This window comes from Macaca mulatta, chromosome 10, assembly GCF_049350105.2.
Source record: "Macaca mulatta isolate MMU2019108-1 chromosome 10, T2T-MMU8v2.0, whole genome shotgun sequence".
NCBI lineage: Eukaryota > Metazoa > Chordata > Mammalia > Primates > Cercopithecidae > Macaca > Macaca mulatta.
In genome coordinates this window covers 57,439,637-57,455,443 of record NC_133415.1, presented here as the reverse complement: position 1 = coordinate 57,455,443, position 15,807 = coordinate 57,439,637, and the positions used below count along the sequence as shown (strand labels likewise).

Genomic DNA, 15,807 nt, shown 5'->3' with positions numbered 1-15,807 from the left:
CAGTTCAGATATTCTCGATGAAAATTTCACATTTGAGTTCAGACGTACTAAAATGTAAAATACACAATGGATTTCAAAGATTTCATAAGAAAAAAGAATGCAAACTATCTCTAGTAATTTTTACATTGATTACATGTTGCCACAGTATTTTGGATTTATTGAGTTAAAATATGCATTTTTTTAAAAAAATCTATGCTACATTTTTGTTAAAAAAATTTAAATAAACTATGAAATTACTTCTTGGGATAGAAAAGGGGACATTATTAAATATTTACCTAAATTTTTTTCAAAAACATATCTTTAACAAAAACATTATCAAACAAAACAAAAGTATTTTAATTTTGAATAGGTAAAATAAACTTATTCCTGCTGAAATTCAATCCTGGTATGATTTCTTTTTTACGCATTTGAGGACTCTGTTTATAACCCAGATAAAACATAAAGCTTATGAAACTCCTCTGAGAATGTCGAACACAAATTACCTGTATAGATATCAGGGTGCAGATGATGCTGAGGCCGGGCTGGCTGAAGAAGAGCAGGATGAAGATGCTGTACTGGCACAGGGGCTGGCCCCAGGTCACCCGCCCTTCATGTACATGGCGATGGTCACCTGGCTCACCAGCAAAGTGAACAACAGGTCGTTGGTGGCCAGCCGCATACCAGTGTGTAGAAGGCGGTCTCCTTCTGCTCCTCGTGCGACTTGCACAGCAGCACGATGGCCACCAGGTTGCCCACCACCCCGAAAATGGATGGTCCAAGGCTGTCCAGCATATTGGGCTCCAGGTGAGGGACACATTGACCTGGGAAGGGGTTAACATGACGGTGGCTGGTGGTGTGCAGCCCTGGAGTGTGAAGCTGAGTCTGGGGTGATGGAAGAGAGACAAAACCTCCATGAGTGAAATGACCACCTGCAGGATGTCAGAGCCGCGCTCAGGAAATGGGATGCTAACATGACAAGAGAGGATCTCAGTCCCACTCTCTGGATTGCAACCACTTACCAACTGCAGCCACCCAAATCTCCAGGCTCGCTCTGCTCCTGCCAGCGGCACACCATTGCTGATCTTAATATGTGTAAACTGAGCCTCACATTCCTCTTCCTCCCCCCTACCCCCCCCCCACACCTATCTCACTACTCTGACAAGAGCCATCTTCAGGGAAAGGTAACTCCCTAGTATTATTCCTGACAGATTCTGAGTTAATAAAATGCTCATGGAAACCCTGGAAGACAATTTGGAGAGTGTTCTCTTTCCTCCCTGGCTCCGCTGGCAGTGCCCCATCTCCACGCCTTCTACCCAATGGCCCAAATCCCATGTCACGTGTAGCGGCCCCAGTGGTGGCCTCTGCACGACCCCCTATGGTCAGCCCTCAGCTGTCTTGGACCAGCCTCCAGTCTGCCTTCACCTCCTCCTGCTCAGCCTGGAAAGTGCCAGGGCTTTGGCTTCTGAGAGCGAGGTCTCAGTGGCTGCGATTTAGGGATCTGAGGTCAGAGTGGCCAGTTTTCAAAAACGTGAGAAACAAGAGGGCCAGCGGGATGGATCTGGAAAGAACAGTGCTGGGTTACGCGTTCGATTTTTTTCCTTCCTTCAAACATGAGTCCCAGCTTTGCTGTGCCCCCCGGTGTAGGCTGTGGGAGGACAGCTTCCAGGTGTGCGCCACACGCACAGGTGGCAGGAAGCCTGGGTTCCGGCTCTGGCCGCTGTCCGCCCCAGTCGCTAGCAGTGTCAGCAGCTACTGATGTTGGCGGCTGCCACTCACTGGCATTTATAAAGTACTCCACCCTTGGCTGGGTGCGGAGGCTCACGCCTGTGATCCCACCACTTTGGGAGGCCAAGGCGGTTGCATCACCTGAGGTCAGGAGTTGGAGACCAGCCTGGCCAATATGGCAAAACCCTGCCTCTACTAAAAATACTAGAATTAGCCGGGTGTGGTGGCGGGTGCTTGTAATCCCAGCTACTGGGGAGGTTTAGGCAGGAGAATCGCTTGAACCCGGGAGGCGAAGGTTACAGTGAGCCGAGATCAGGCCATTGCATTCCACCCTGGGCAAAATGAGCGACACTCTGCCTCAAAAAAACAAAACAAAACGAAACAACAAAAACCCCTGCTCCTCCACCCCCTAGCATCAGAATACAGCAGAACATTTAGGTACCCACAGAACATAAACCAAGATGGTCTGTGTCCTGCATTTTAACAAACATTAGAGTTTTAAAAGAACTGAAATCATGTAGAATGTATCCTCCAGCCAAAATGGCATCCAATTCAAAATAAAAAAGTAAGATAACAGCAAAATCTTAAATACTTGAAAGATAAACAGCACACATTTTAGTTTTGTTGGTTTTTTTCTTTTTTACATTTTTATTTATTTTATTTTAAGTTCTGGGGTACATGTGCAGGATGTGCAGGTTTGTTACACAGGTAAATTTGTGCCATGGTGGTTTGCTATACATATCAACCCATTGCCTTGGCATTAAACCCAGCATGCATTAACTATTTTTCCTGATTCTCTCCCTCTCCCGCCCCCATCCAGGGGCCCCATTGTGTGTTGTTTCCTTCCGTGTGTCCATGTGCTCTCATTGTTCAGGTCCTACTATAACGGAGAACATTAGGTGTTTCGCTTTCTGTTTCTGCATTAGTTTCCTGAGGATAATGGCTTCCTGTTCCATCCATGTCCCTGCAAAGGACATGATCTCATTCTCTTTTTATGGCTGCATAGTATTCCATGTTGTATGTGTACCACATTTTCTTCATCCAGTCTATCATTGATGGACATTTGGATTGATTCCATGTCTTTGCTATTGTGAATAGCGCTAAACAGCAAGCACACTCCTAAGGGAAAAGTCTCAAGGGAAACTATTAAATATATTAAACTGAATAAAAATACGACATATCACACTTGATTCAACACAGGTAAAGCCAGTGCTGGCAGGAAAATGTGTTTCACTAAATGTGTATGACGGAAAAGTAGAAATTTCTCAAATAAAATTTCAGCTATCACATCAAGAAAGTAGAAAATAGTAGCAAAATAAAACCAAAACAAATATAAGAAAGAAGCCCGAGCTCTGAGCGGCAGCCGTGGCCACCGGCAACAGCACTACCACGAGTGTCTTGCGGGCTTTCCTCAGAGGAGCCTGTCAGCATCCTCCAGTTCCAGGCGCTCTAGCCCCTGTCCTGCTTCAAGAGGCTTTTTCCAACCAGAGGCTTCTCCTCCATAGCCTGAAGGCTCGGCCAATTCCCAAGAAGTTTGCCGGGAACGCAAGGCTGTCACTGATATTCGTGGCACCAAGACTTGTGCGCAGGTTGCACACATTGGCCACTGTCTGTGCCACGTGCAATGACGCCGCCTGAGGCGCGCACACCGCACGCGCACCCGCGTAACGGCTTGGCTTGCCTGTAACTGCTAGGCCTGGCTCTGCGTTCCTGGCTTGGCTTGGCGTTCCTCGCTTGGCTCGGCGTTAATCGCTTTGCCCGGTGTTTCTCGCTTGGATTGACGTTTCCTCCATCGCGTTCTTTTGCTGGGCTTGACCTTTTCGCTGCTGGGCTTGGCATTCCCTTGGCTGGGTTGGGTGTTTCCTTTGGGCGGGGCGGGGCGGGGGTTGGCCCTTCCTGGGGGAGGGGGGGGGGCGTGGGATCACCCCGGGTGGGCGTGGGCTTTCCCCGGCTGGGTGTGGGTTTTCCCGGGTGGGGTGGGCTGGGCTCCCCTGCTGGGGTTGGCAGGTTTTGGCTGGGATTGACCTTTCTCTTCAAACAGATCGGAAACCCAGAATTTCCTGCTAGTTGGTGAAACTGGTTGGTAGACGCGATGTGCTCGCGACTACCGGCCTCCCCTGGCTGTTCAAAGCAGATGGTGGCTGAGGTTTCTTCAATACCCGCTGCCTCCGCTGTGAAGAAGCCATTTGGTCTCAGGAGCAAGATGGGCAAGTGGTGCCACCACTGCTTCCCCTGCTGCAGGGCGAGCAGCAAGAGCAACGTGGGTGCTTCTGGAGACCAGGACGACTCCGCTATGAAGACACTTAGAAGCAAGATGGCCAAGTGGTGCTGCCACTGCTTCCCCTGCTGCAGGAGGAGCGGCAAGAGCAACGTGGGCACTTCTGGGGACCACCATGCCTCTGCTATGAAGACACTTAGGAGCAAGATGGCCAAGTGGTGCTGCCACTGCTTCCCCCGCTGCAAGGGGCGCGGGGAGAGCAAGGTGGAAGCTTGGGAAGACTACGACGACAGCGCCTTCATGGAGCCCAGGTACCACGTCCCCAGCTGCAAGGGGCGCGGGGAGAGCAACGTGGAAGCTTGGGAAGACTACCACGACAGCGCCTTCATGGAGCCCAGGTACCACGTCCCCAGCTGCAAGGGGCGCGGGGAGAGCAACGTGGAAGCTTGGGAAGACTACCACGACAGTGCCTTCATGGAGCCCAGGTACCACGTCCCCAGCTGCAAGGGGCGCGGGGAGAGCAACGTGGAAGCTTGGGAAGACTACGACGACAGCGCCTTCATGGAGCCCAGGTACCACGTCTGTGGAGAAGATCTGGACAAGCTCCACAGAGCTGCCTGGTGGGGTAAAGTCCCCAGAAAGGATCTCATCGTCATGCTCAGGGACACTGACGTGAACAAGACGGACAAACAAAAGAGGTAACCGGGCCTGGGCTGGGAGGAGGCGGGACGTGGGGGGATGATGGGGGCATACCCTCCTGGAGGGATCGGGGTCCTGGCTTTCTGTTCCTCCGCAGGCCCCACACCACCCTGGGTGTGGAAACCTCAGAGAGGTCAGGGCACAGGCCCTTGATGAACAACAACACAGAAACAAAACTAGCTGATTTCCTATCCGATTATAATTTCCCTTATAGAACACTAATAGACTGTATGAAAGTGACTTAACTCGCAAAATCAAGTCGATGCAGCAGATTATTTTTAATGTACACATTTTAAAACAATGTTCTATACATTATAGAAAGGTGTATATTGAGAACTAAGTCCCATAATATATCAACTTCTGGGCGAAATATTTTTCAAATAAAATCCAATATGGATTTTATATCAATGTACCCTATGTAAATATGTCCTTTACTGAGGAACCTTACAAGGAAACTGAAATGAGAAGATGGTTTGTGTCCTTGAATAGGAAGATTCGTTTTTCTTAAGATGTGAGCTTTTTCTGTGTTTATCACTTTTACGTAAGCCAAATAAAAATAGCAAAGTTTTAGCATTTTTACACTGCACATCCTGTATTTTATTGCTGTAATAAGTTAATTTTTTGTAACAGAATGGAAAAAGACTTGCTTTTCCAGATATCAAAATGTGAATGTGTTATTTCCACAAATTGTTTACTAACAACTGAAAAAATATCAATGAATAGAACAGAATAGGAAATCCAGAAATACCCAAATATATGTAAGAATTTAGCACTTGATAATGGTGATGTTTCATATTGATAAAGCAAGATTAATCATTAATAAATGAAATGCATGCTGTTTGGAGAAAACTAGTTAGATTTTTATGTCACAAAAGTAAGTTCCTGGAGTATAGATTAAAATTTTTTAATATACAAAAGGAGAAAAATACCAGAAGAAAACACAAAAGCCTATTTATATATGCAACTATTTATTTATTTATTTATTTTTCTGGGACAGAATCTCACTCTGTTGCCCAGGCTGGAGTTCAGTGGCGCAATATCAGCTCACTACAACCTCCGCCTCCCGGGTTCGAGCAATTCTCTGCCTCAGCCTATTGAGTAGCTAGGATTACAGGTGCCCGCCACCACACCCGGCTAATTTTTTTGTATTTTCAATAGAGGCAGAATTTCACCATCTTGGCCAGGTTGGTCTTGAACTCCTATCCTTGTGATCTACCCGCCTCAGCCTCCCAAAGTGCTGAGATTACAAGCCTGAGCCACTGAACCAAGCATATATATGCAGATATAATAAAATAAGCTCAATTTAAGATTGGGCAAGGTACTTTTTTGCATATCTACCAGTGACCTGTGCACATAGGAAAACGTAGTGTTCCTGGCAAGAGAAGGAATTTAAGTTAGAAGAGGAATGAAATACTGTTTTCTATTTAAGTTAGAAGAGGAATGAAAGGTCGGCCGCGGTGTCTCACGCCTGTAATCCCAGCACTTTGGGAGGCCAAGGCAGGTGGATAACGAGGTCAAGAATTTGAGACTAGCCTGGCCAGCATGGTGAAACCCCGTCTCTACTAAAAAATACAAAAAATTAGCCAGGCATGGTGGCATGCACCTGCAATCCCAGCTACTCAGGCGGCTGAGGCAGGAGAATTGCTTGAACCAGGGAGGTGGAGGTTGCAGTGAACTGAGATTGCACCACTACACTCCCGCCTGGATCATGGAATGGGACTTCATCTCAAAAATAAATAAATTAATTAATAATAAAAAATAAATAAAGGAATGAAATACTGTCTTCTATCCACCAAGTTTGTGAGGGTGAAGAACAGTGGTATTTATGTAGTTGCTGAAAGTTTAAGCTGCTGCAACTTTTCTAACACACTTCGATGATAAGAACCACATGTTAAAAATGTGTATGCCTTTTACCTATCAACTCTATTATACTGAAATATCTATATGAAATAGACACATATGTTTTTCTTAGTATTGCTTAAAATAGCAGTGTATTGAGAAGAGCTCACATAAAGATTTTATGAAAAACTTTCAGTGCATCCATAGGATGGAATAACATGTAACCATTGAAGGTGTCAGTAGATACAGAGATATGTTGTCGTGCAAAGATGTGCTTTGCTATATCAAGTGAGGAAAAAATCAGTTTGTTATACACCTACACAAACAGAATCTGCTCTTGTGTTACCTGAAAACGTGTAGAAAACATAATCAAACTTATTTCTGGGGATTTGTAAGTGAAGTTCTTCCCTTTCTCTTATCTGTGATTTCTGCAATGAATATCTGAAAAGTTTTAGTTAAATTTCACTAGTAATGAAATAATCCTTGGAAAGAGAAGAAATATGCTACTTGCATAGATACAAATAATTTCTCACATTTTATTATTTATTTTTATTCCTGTGGATAGCTATCTTCTGTGAACTTTTACCCTGTTGAGAAGTAGAGGGTTTCTGTTTACCTGTTCCTGTAGATTTTATTGTATATACATTTTATTATAAAATTATCTTTTCATTATATATATAAACATGTGTAAAAGGTATGAATTATTTTATTTTAGTTATATATTTATGAAAACTAAAATAGCAAATATAAATGACCATTACTATTGTAAATGTATTGCTCTACTCAACAGCAGCATTCTTTAAAAATATTGAACTCCCAAGCTGTGTTTATGCATTCTTTCAATCCGTTTAGTCATCAAACATAAGCCAGACACCTATTATGTGGAAGGCATATTCTACCATCTCTCAGGATCCTCCCGTCTTTGAAAACTTCATATTTACCTGCTGGGCCTGAGCAAGTTGAGAGATTTAAAATTGGGGCATTAGGAGGTAATCTCAATTGAAACTTTTCTTCCCTCCTTTCAAACAAAAGCATTTCTGAAGGTAGACAATAGTAAAAGATAACCCTCAACTACCCTTCTGAAAATGTATAAGTCTTGGGTAAAGACTGTTTTAGTACTTTTAAGAACTAAAATGTGGCACACAAACAGCATGGAATACTATGCAGTCATAAAAGAAAGAACGAGAGCATGTCCTTTGCAGGGACATGGATGGTGTTGAAGGCCATTATCCTTAGCAAACTAATACAGGAACAGAAAACCAAGTACCGCATGGTCTCACTTATAGGTGGGAGCTAAATGATGAGAACGCACGGACATCTAGAGGAAAGCGACACACACTGGGGCCTATCAGAGGGTGAATGGTGGGAGGAGGGAAAGAAGCAGGAAATAGAACTAATGGGTACTGGGCTTAACACCTGGGTAGTGAAATAATTTGTACAACCAACCCCCTTGACACGTTTTTACCTATGTAACAAACCTGCACATCCTGCACCTGTACCCCTGAAAGTAAACGTTGAAAAAAAGCTCCACAAATAGTTTCATAAATTTATTTTAAAAGGAGAAGAATTATAACAGTCTTAAATCCTAATATGAATGATTGGAAATATCTAATGTACATACATTGTATAAATCTAAGTATTGATAAAAATGAGCCCATGCCATTCATTTGAATTTCAAGCATTCTTTGGCTTAAAGTTTTTGAAAACCAAAGTAAGAAATAGATTATTTTAGAAATTTGTTTGTGTTTTCACCTCAGCCCTCTTATTCCATACTTCTTTTAAGAACTAAAATTTATCTAAATGCTAGTCATCTGACTGGAACCGCCCCAGACGTGTTATATTGTAACATATTCTACTTAATGTAAGGCACCAGGGATTGTATGATGCCCCATTATTGTATGTCTCAATAAGAGAATTATTTAAATGCTGCCAATTATAGTTATAGTAAATCATGAATTATAAGTGGTATTTCAGTGTGAGAAATGGTGAAACATAGAGACAATGATCATCTTAGAATCACTAAAATACATCATTACCTGTAATCTTTAAAACATACCTGAAAGTGTAGGTATAATTGTATCATCTCATTGAATTCAAATGTTGTCTTTAGTGGTATTAGTAAAAATTATAATATCTTACAATTACTGAGCTGTTATTTGTGTTAGGAACTATTCTATATCTTTCGTGTAGAGTCTTATTTAAGCATTACTGTGGTTTCCTCTGAGAAATCTACTCTTTTCATTCCCATTTTATTGATGAGGAAATTGAGAGCCAAAATAGGTAAGCAACAGCTGGGAAGCATCAGAGCTTCAAGTAGGATTCCAGCCCACGTTGAATGCCATTCAAGGGCTCTGGTCTTCCTATTCAAATAGGCTGCTCTTTCATTCATACAGTGAGTCATGAGGTAATAAGTAGTGTGCTTTCTTCAAAGGGAAATTAAGTTTGTTTTGAAGGCAGAGTAATAGCAGGCTATTCTGTGTTTGCTATTGCATGAATCATTGATGTAGCTGTAGATAGTGCACTACAATTTCCTAAAAAGTATTCTCACTCTCATAGGACTGCTCTACATCTGGCCTCTGCCAATGGGAATTCAGAAATAGTAAAACTCCTGCTGGACAGACGATGTCAACTTGATGTCCTTGACAACAAAAAGAGGACAGCTCTGATCAAGGTATGCAGTAGTCAACTATATCAGCATGAGATGGCTTTGATTTCAATACATAGCATAAAAATGAGTTTTCTCATTTAAATGGAACTAGTTGGTGAAAGCTGTGGAATGTTACTTTTAATTCTCAGGACTTATAATTTATTTTTGGTCTAATACTGACAGGCTGTACAATGCCAAGAAGATGAATGTGCATTAATGTTGCTGGAACATGGCACTGATCCAAATATTCCAGATGAGTATGGAAATACTGCTCTACACTATGCTATCTACAATGAAGATAAATTAATGGCGAAAGCACTGCTCTTATACGGTGCTGATATTGAATCAAAAAACAAGGTATGGGTCTACCAATTTCATCTTCAAAATACTAAAATGCATTCATTTTAACATTGACCTGGGTAAGGGCCAGTTTTCCATATTTGGAAGCTCAAGCATAACCTGAATGAAAATAGTTTGAAATGAGTTAATTATCTAAGACTTTATTTTAAATATTGTTACTTTTAAAGAAGCATTCGAGGGTACAGTTTTTTTTTTTAATGCTCTTGTGGTTTATGTTTTTTTAAAAAACACTGAATTTGTATAAGGTAATACTTTGTTTTTTTTTCATGCCAGGTTTTTTTTCCCCTAATAAATGTAAAATGACAAAATTTGCCCTGGAAATAGGTTTTACATTAAAACTCCAAGAAAACTCAAACAGAGTTCAGTGAATAGTAATCCTGCCCCTTTGGCAAGTTCCCAAAAAAAACCCAAAAAAACAAAAAAAACCCAGTAATATATATGAGGTGATGGATTTCTCAGTGACAAGTCTTTTTCTCAGTGACAAGTCTTAAGATATTTCTGATTGCACATGAGGCAGAAGCGGAAAGGGAAAAAGACAGCAATCAGAAATATCAAGGCCAATTTGGAAATTGGGTAACGGAGGGAAAGACCATGAAGAGGTTTTCTGTGTGTGTGTGTTGCTGTTGATCATTCATTTGTTTCCTTTGTATGGTGAGACAAGGTTCTTTTCAATTTTAGAGAATGACAGTTTTCAGTTTGGGAGAGGGAGTTAGTGGGTTGTAAACTGCTTAGAGATCAATTTCAGGAAGCCTCTGAGGATCCAGATAGGCAGTGAATAGGTGGTAATGTAGTGGGAAACACTTGAGCAGAGGGAACGACAAGTAATTAACTGACTTAGTGTCCTATTCTGGTAAAAATGGCCAATTGGAGTCTCAACTCTGCTTTCAACTCTAGAATATCTTGATGGGAAGGTGGGTGATAAGGGGCTTATAAGGAACAAGATCAGGTTGGATTTTGAGTTTACTAGACCTTGTTCTACTCTTACCGGGGAAAATTATGTGATGTTTTCAGCAAATGAGTCTCTCTCCTACTCTTTCCTCTTTTTGGCCAAATCCTCAAATGATAAAGGGAATTGGTTATGTGGATGAGCGCTGAGACTGAAGTAATCATCTATTGTACTAGCTTCCAGCTAGAGTTGTGCATTCCAGTTACCTCAGGAAAATTTTTAAATAATCCACAAGTCTAGGCTTTCCCCTGAAGGTTTTGATAGAGTAAGTCTAATATGTACATTTAAAAATGTTTCCTTGAAGCCAGGCGTGGTGTTGCAGGGCTGTAGTCCCAGCTGCTGGGGAGTCTGAGGTGGGAGGATTGCTTGAGCTCAGGAGTTCGAGTCTAGCCTGGTCAACATAATGAGACCCTGTCTCTAACAACAACAACAACAACAACAACAAATTTCTCAAAATCTGGATACACTTCTGCTTAAGAACCATGAATACAAAAGTGTAATATGTAAATTCTTATGTCTCAGAAACTTAAGATATTTCCAGAAGAGTTGGAGTTGCATATGTGCAAATTCCTTTCAATCTTTCCTTTCCAATAACATTAATCTAACTTTTTTTTTGGTTTGTTTTTGAGATGGGGTCTCAATCTGTTCCCCAGGCTGTAGTGCAGTGGTGTGATCACAGCTTACCACAGCCTTGACCTCCCCAAGTTCAGGTGGTTCTCCAATCTCAGTGTTTTTTTTTGTTTTTGTTTTTTGGTTTTTTTTTTTGTTTTTTAGTAGAGATGAGGTTAATGCCATGTTTTTCAGGCTGACCTTGAACTCCTGGGCTCAAGTGAATCACCCACCTCAGCCTCCCAAAATGCTAGGATTACAGGTGTGAGCCACCATTCCTGGCCAAGTCTGACTTTTATATGTGGATGAGACATTAAAATGAATATTATTGGCACTATCAGCTTACGGAATAATACCTTTTCCTTTATACCTTCAGTTATTCCCTGCCATTCAGAAGGTCTTTAGAAATTTGCAGTGAGTAGTCTTTCATTAAGTAGAGAACGGCCCTCTCAGGATTTTGTGTCTCTTTGTTCAGATATTCAAGTGCTTAGGTCAGTAAGTCATTGTTAAGAGCAGAGTTTTCTCAATTAGAATTGTAGCAAATTCTAAACCTTTTTTTTAATCAATTGAAGCTGTATTGTGGACTATCCATTATGTCTCTTATGTTTGCAGAGCTTTGACATAATCAAGATGACAGGTTTAAACACTAAAAACCATGGAGTTATTAAGAATACAGACGGGAATTCTGTTAGTTTCAGTAATCCTATGAACTGATGATTTAGTTAACAATCTGGAAAAAGTAAATACAAATAGATTTTAAATGAATGAATGGAAAAATTCTTCAAATGGGCAGTAGGAGTATTAATAGCAATTTTTATTGCACATTGGAGCTTGAACTTTTGGTAAAACATGTGAAACTAAAGAAATATTTTACATTCAAATTCTTGCTTTATACACAAGAATTTTGTTTTAGGGTTGGATAATATAGAGATAAAAGATACATCCCCTGCCCTCAAGAAGCTCTTTGTTTAAATGGAAAAAAAATCGTCATCCAAAAGTGCCATGCCAAATGCTGGGTTAGAAGCAAAGAGTCTTAGAAGCAGTAAATGTTGAAAGTGAGTTTTTGAGATGATCAGAGTTGATATGGTCAGGCAGCGAAGGGGTGTTTCCAAGGGAAGCAGCAGCATGTGGGAAAGCACAGAAGAGTAAGATGGAAGCAGCTACATTTGATTTACTTTCTATGAGTGTAAGTCCACGGGATCTTATATAAAGTTTCCAGTTCAGCTGAGAAATACATAATTTTTTGAATTACATATTGTTTTTGTTTTATATTGTTTTACAGCATGGCCTCACACCACTTTTGCTTGGTGTACATGGACAAAAACAGCAAGTGGTGAAATTTTTAATCAAGAAAAAAGCTAATTTAAGTGCACGTGACAGATGTGGAAGGTATAGTTATTTCTTTTAATCTGTGTGTTGTTCGAGATTGATAGCAGTCACTCAAGTCATAAATAATAAATTAGTAAGATTAAATTATACTTATTGGGACATAGTGATGAGTATCAACACAAATCAGTTAAGTAGAAAAACAATTATTTGGACTGGGCAACATGAAGAACAGTTTTAGTAGGATTCATCTTCTCTTATTGTATTGACTGATGTTATTTGTTGTATGATGTTTTTGGTTAGATGAGATTATGTTAGTTAAAGGGATTTCATGTTAATTTTATGAAATGTGAACTTTAGCTTTTAGTTTACTTTATGACCCAGTATTGAACTTCTTAACCTTTTCTAGTAGTTTTTAACCTCTGTGTCTTATATGCTTTTCTGCTAAATATGCTGCATGGAATATAAATAGGAGTTGAAAATCCTTTTTTCTATTCAATGACTCTGCTTTAAGTTGCCTTGTTTGAAGAATATTAATGTTAGCTTATCCCTACTTGACAATTAATTGCTATTCCCACATACTGTGGGTCCAACAGCTTTTCCTTTTTTATTTCCAGTGTATTTTGATGGTTTTATTTTTAATTGGTATGGAGAGAGGGAGTGAAGATAGTTTTAAGTGGATACACTTTTCCTTTAATGAAGGCAAGCCGTAGGTGGGTGATAAAGAGAAAAGAGCTAGGCTTTGGATTCACACAAGACTGGGTTTAATCCCTAGCTTTCTTACTTGGTAAGTGTGTGACCTTGGGAATCTTATTTACCACCAAATGTGTTGTCATATATGAAAAGTAGGAGAATATATCCTTCAAATTGATTGTGCATAAGTAAGGAAGATATATATGGCATTTAATTCAGTGCCTAGCACATGCTTATTGGCATCATTAACTGAAACTCCTATGACTATTCTTACCATTATTATTAATATTACTGCTTTCAGCAAGCAGAGAGCTCTTACTTATCTTACCCTCTAGCTGATTTTCTATTACAGCATATCAATCTAGGGAAGCTGTAAGGAAATTTTCACTTATAACTTTGTCCACTTCAGATAAGTGGCCCTAGCATTGTTTTTTGCCCATTGAAAGACTTTAAATTAATGTCTTCTACTTTCCAATACCTCACCGAGATAAGAGGTTTCCTTGTTGTCCCTTCCTTTAAACCTTGTTGGTATTTTACAAAGATGAACACTTAAGCACCCAAGTGCTTGTGTGTTTTAGTGCATGTAAATCTTTAATTCTGTATGGACAGGTAAGATGTTAAGTTGATAAAGTATATCAAATTAGCTTTTAAAATAAGTTTATTACAGTTCCTAAGGGAGAAATTATCTCTGTCATTTTAGAAATGCTCTCATACTTGCTGTACGTTGTGGATCAGCAAGTATAGTCAGCCTTCTACTCGAGCAAAATATTGATGTCTCTTCTAAAGATCTATCTGGACAGACGGCCAGAGACTATGCTGTTTCTAGTCATCATAATGTGTAAGTGTTTACATTAAAAGGCGAGTTAATGCTAAATTGAGGTTTAAAATAATTATAACAATAGCATCTTACATATCAGGTGAGATGTCATAGTGCGGTTCAGCTAGTTTTAGAGTGGCAGTCAGTTAGTCCCCTGCATCAGCAAGAAATCACAAAAAAAGCAAGACGATTTAGAAGTACCAATGGATACAGGATTCTTTATCTCAGGACTTTTAAGACCTTGATACTTAGAGATCCCAACATTGTTCATTTCATCCAAGTATAACACCTATGGATGGGATTAAAAAACAGTGTCATATCTTTCATTTTTCTGTTTAGTTATTTGAGTCTTGAAATGTCCAGCTTAACAGAAAACCTTGTACTGTCTTCTGGAGACTATTTCCTACATACTCCTTGAATTTTTCAATAACTGAAGGGATTCACTAAATCCAAGGAAGACAGTCCCTTTTATCAATTCAGAAGGAGGAGAATAAAAAGGACATTCCAGTCATTCTGATGTTTCCCTTGTTTCTGTTGCTGCGTTGTTGCCACTCAAACTGGTCCTGTTGCCTGGTAATGGTTGACCTTTGACACCAAGATGCCCTTACTGATTCAGATCCCTCAAGTCTTTAAGTTCCCATATCTATGCTTCTATGCTCAGCCATTGTTCCCAAAGCACCAGCACCCTGCTCTGGCAACTGGGCATCCTGACTTGATCTGCAGACAAAGTGAGCAAAATGACACTTGCCCCCATATTCAGAACCTAATGTGGAAACCACATCTTAGCCAAGAATTAGCTGAGACCTTCATGGTACAAAATCCTTTGAGGCCGTTGTTGGTCTTTTCTCTGGCAGATATTAATTGGGCTTGTTCTAAAGGGTCAGAGGGGTTCAAATAATGTGACAGAAAGAGATCAGTGTTTGTTTCTTCTTCTTTGCTATCAGATCTGTACTGTGAGGCACCTTTATATTCTCTATAGAACCTTAGGCAGTAGAAAGTCCCATATGAACCTTCTCCAAGCAGTGGCTCCCAGTTGTGGTCGGCCCTTGAGTGATCTCTTTTACATGATAATGAAAATCGTCCAAGCTACTTTCATCTGTAACTCAAGATTTTAAAATATCTTCAAATTCTACCTCACAGGGAGCCATTGAAGAGAATTCTCAGAATCTCAAGTAGGTTAGTTGGACTTAACAGAACCAAGCCCTGTGCATGACTCATCACTAATCATGTGTAAAACTAGGGCTTTGTGCTTGCTTCCGCAGCACATATCCTAAAATGGGAACAATACAGAGAAAATTAGCATGGCTTCTGCATAAGGAAGCAGCACAAATTTTTGAAGCATTCCATAGTTTGGTCAGTCACTGGAAGGTCATTTGACTATTTGCTGACTAGCTCTAAGGAAACAGTGTGAATCAAAGCAAAAAATGGGTGCCACCAAAATATTGAAATTGTGATTTGTACTAAAAAATAGTCATGTAAGATGGTCTATGAGGTGATTCAGAGCTGAATAATGTGTTTGGTGCAAAATATGTTGTTAGTGTGTATGTCAAAAATTAGAGAATGTCAACTTACAACTTCTTCATGGAAACTAAAAAACATATAGGTAGAGTTTTGGTCTCCATGTCAGGTGGAATTGAACATCAATATAAACGATTATCCTAAGAAACATCTGCTGGCTCAGAGTTGGAGTCGGTACAGAAGGATCACTGGTCCAAGCCAGGTCTTAACATCCATTGGTTTTTCTGCCGTTGGTGTGATTGGTCAACTCCGTAAGAGTGGACACTCACATTATCTACTTTAATGAGATATTTATGAGTAAATTTAGTTACAAACTAAGACGTAGTTGAGATGCCCAGAATTATAAGCCCTAAGGAGCAGGAAAACTAAGAAGCAAAATTAAGACTTAATAACATTTGCTGAAAACTATAACATTTGCATATTAGAACCTA

At 40.4% G+C, this 15,807-nt stretch overlaps 1 protein-coding gene and 1 non-coding gene across 5 annotated transcripts in view; both read left to right on the top strand.

The window, feature by feature from the left end:
* Nucleotides 1-3,838: 3,838 nt before the first annotated feature.
* LOC114675655 (POTE ankyrin domain family member B-like) overlaps nt 3,839-15,807 on the top strand; it is a 29,031-nt gene continuing 17,062 nt past the window's right edge. For 2 of the 4 annotated variants that reach the window (XM_077949102.1, XM_077949101.1), the window contains exons 1-6: nt 3,839-4,233; nt 4,495-4,620; nt 9,017-9,131; nt 9,291-9,464; nt 12,305-12,411; nt 13,742-13,879. In XM_077949102.1, coding sequence (XP_077805228.1) covers nt 3,839-4,233; nt 4,495-4,620; nt 9,017-9,131; nt 9,291-9,464; nt 12,305-12,411; nt 13,742-13,879 — 1,055 coding nt within the window. Of the gene's footprint in view, nt 4,234-4,441; nt 4,621-9,016; nt 9,132-9,290; nt 9,465-12,304; nt 12,412-13,741; nt 13,880-15,807 lie in introns of all 4 variants that reach the window. The other 2 variants (XM_077949103.1, XM_077949100.1) reach the window with 2 other exon arrangements.
* Nucleotides 15,105-15,211, top strand: LOC114675661 (U6 spliceosomal RNA). Its single transcript, XR_003726573.2, has one exon. It is a non-coding gene; the product is annotated as a U6 spliceosomal RNA (small nuclear RNA).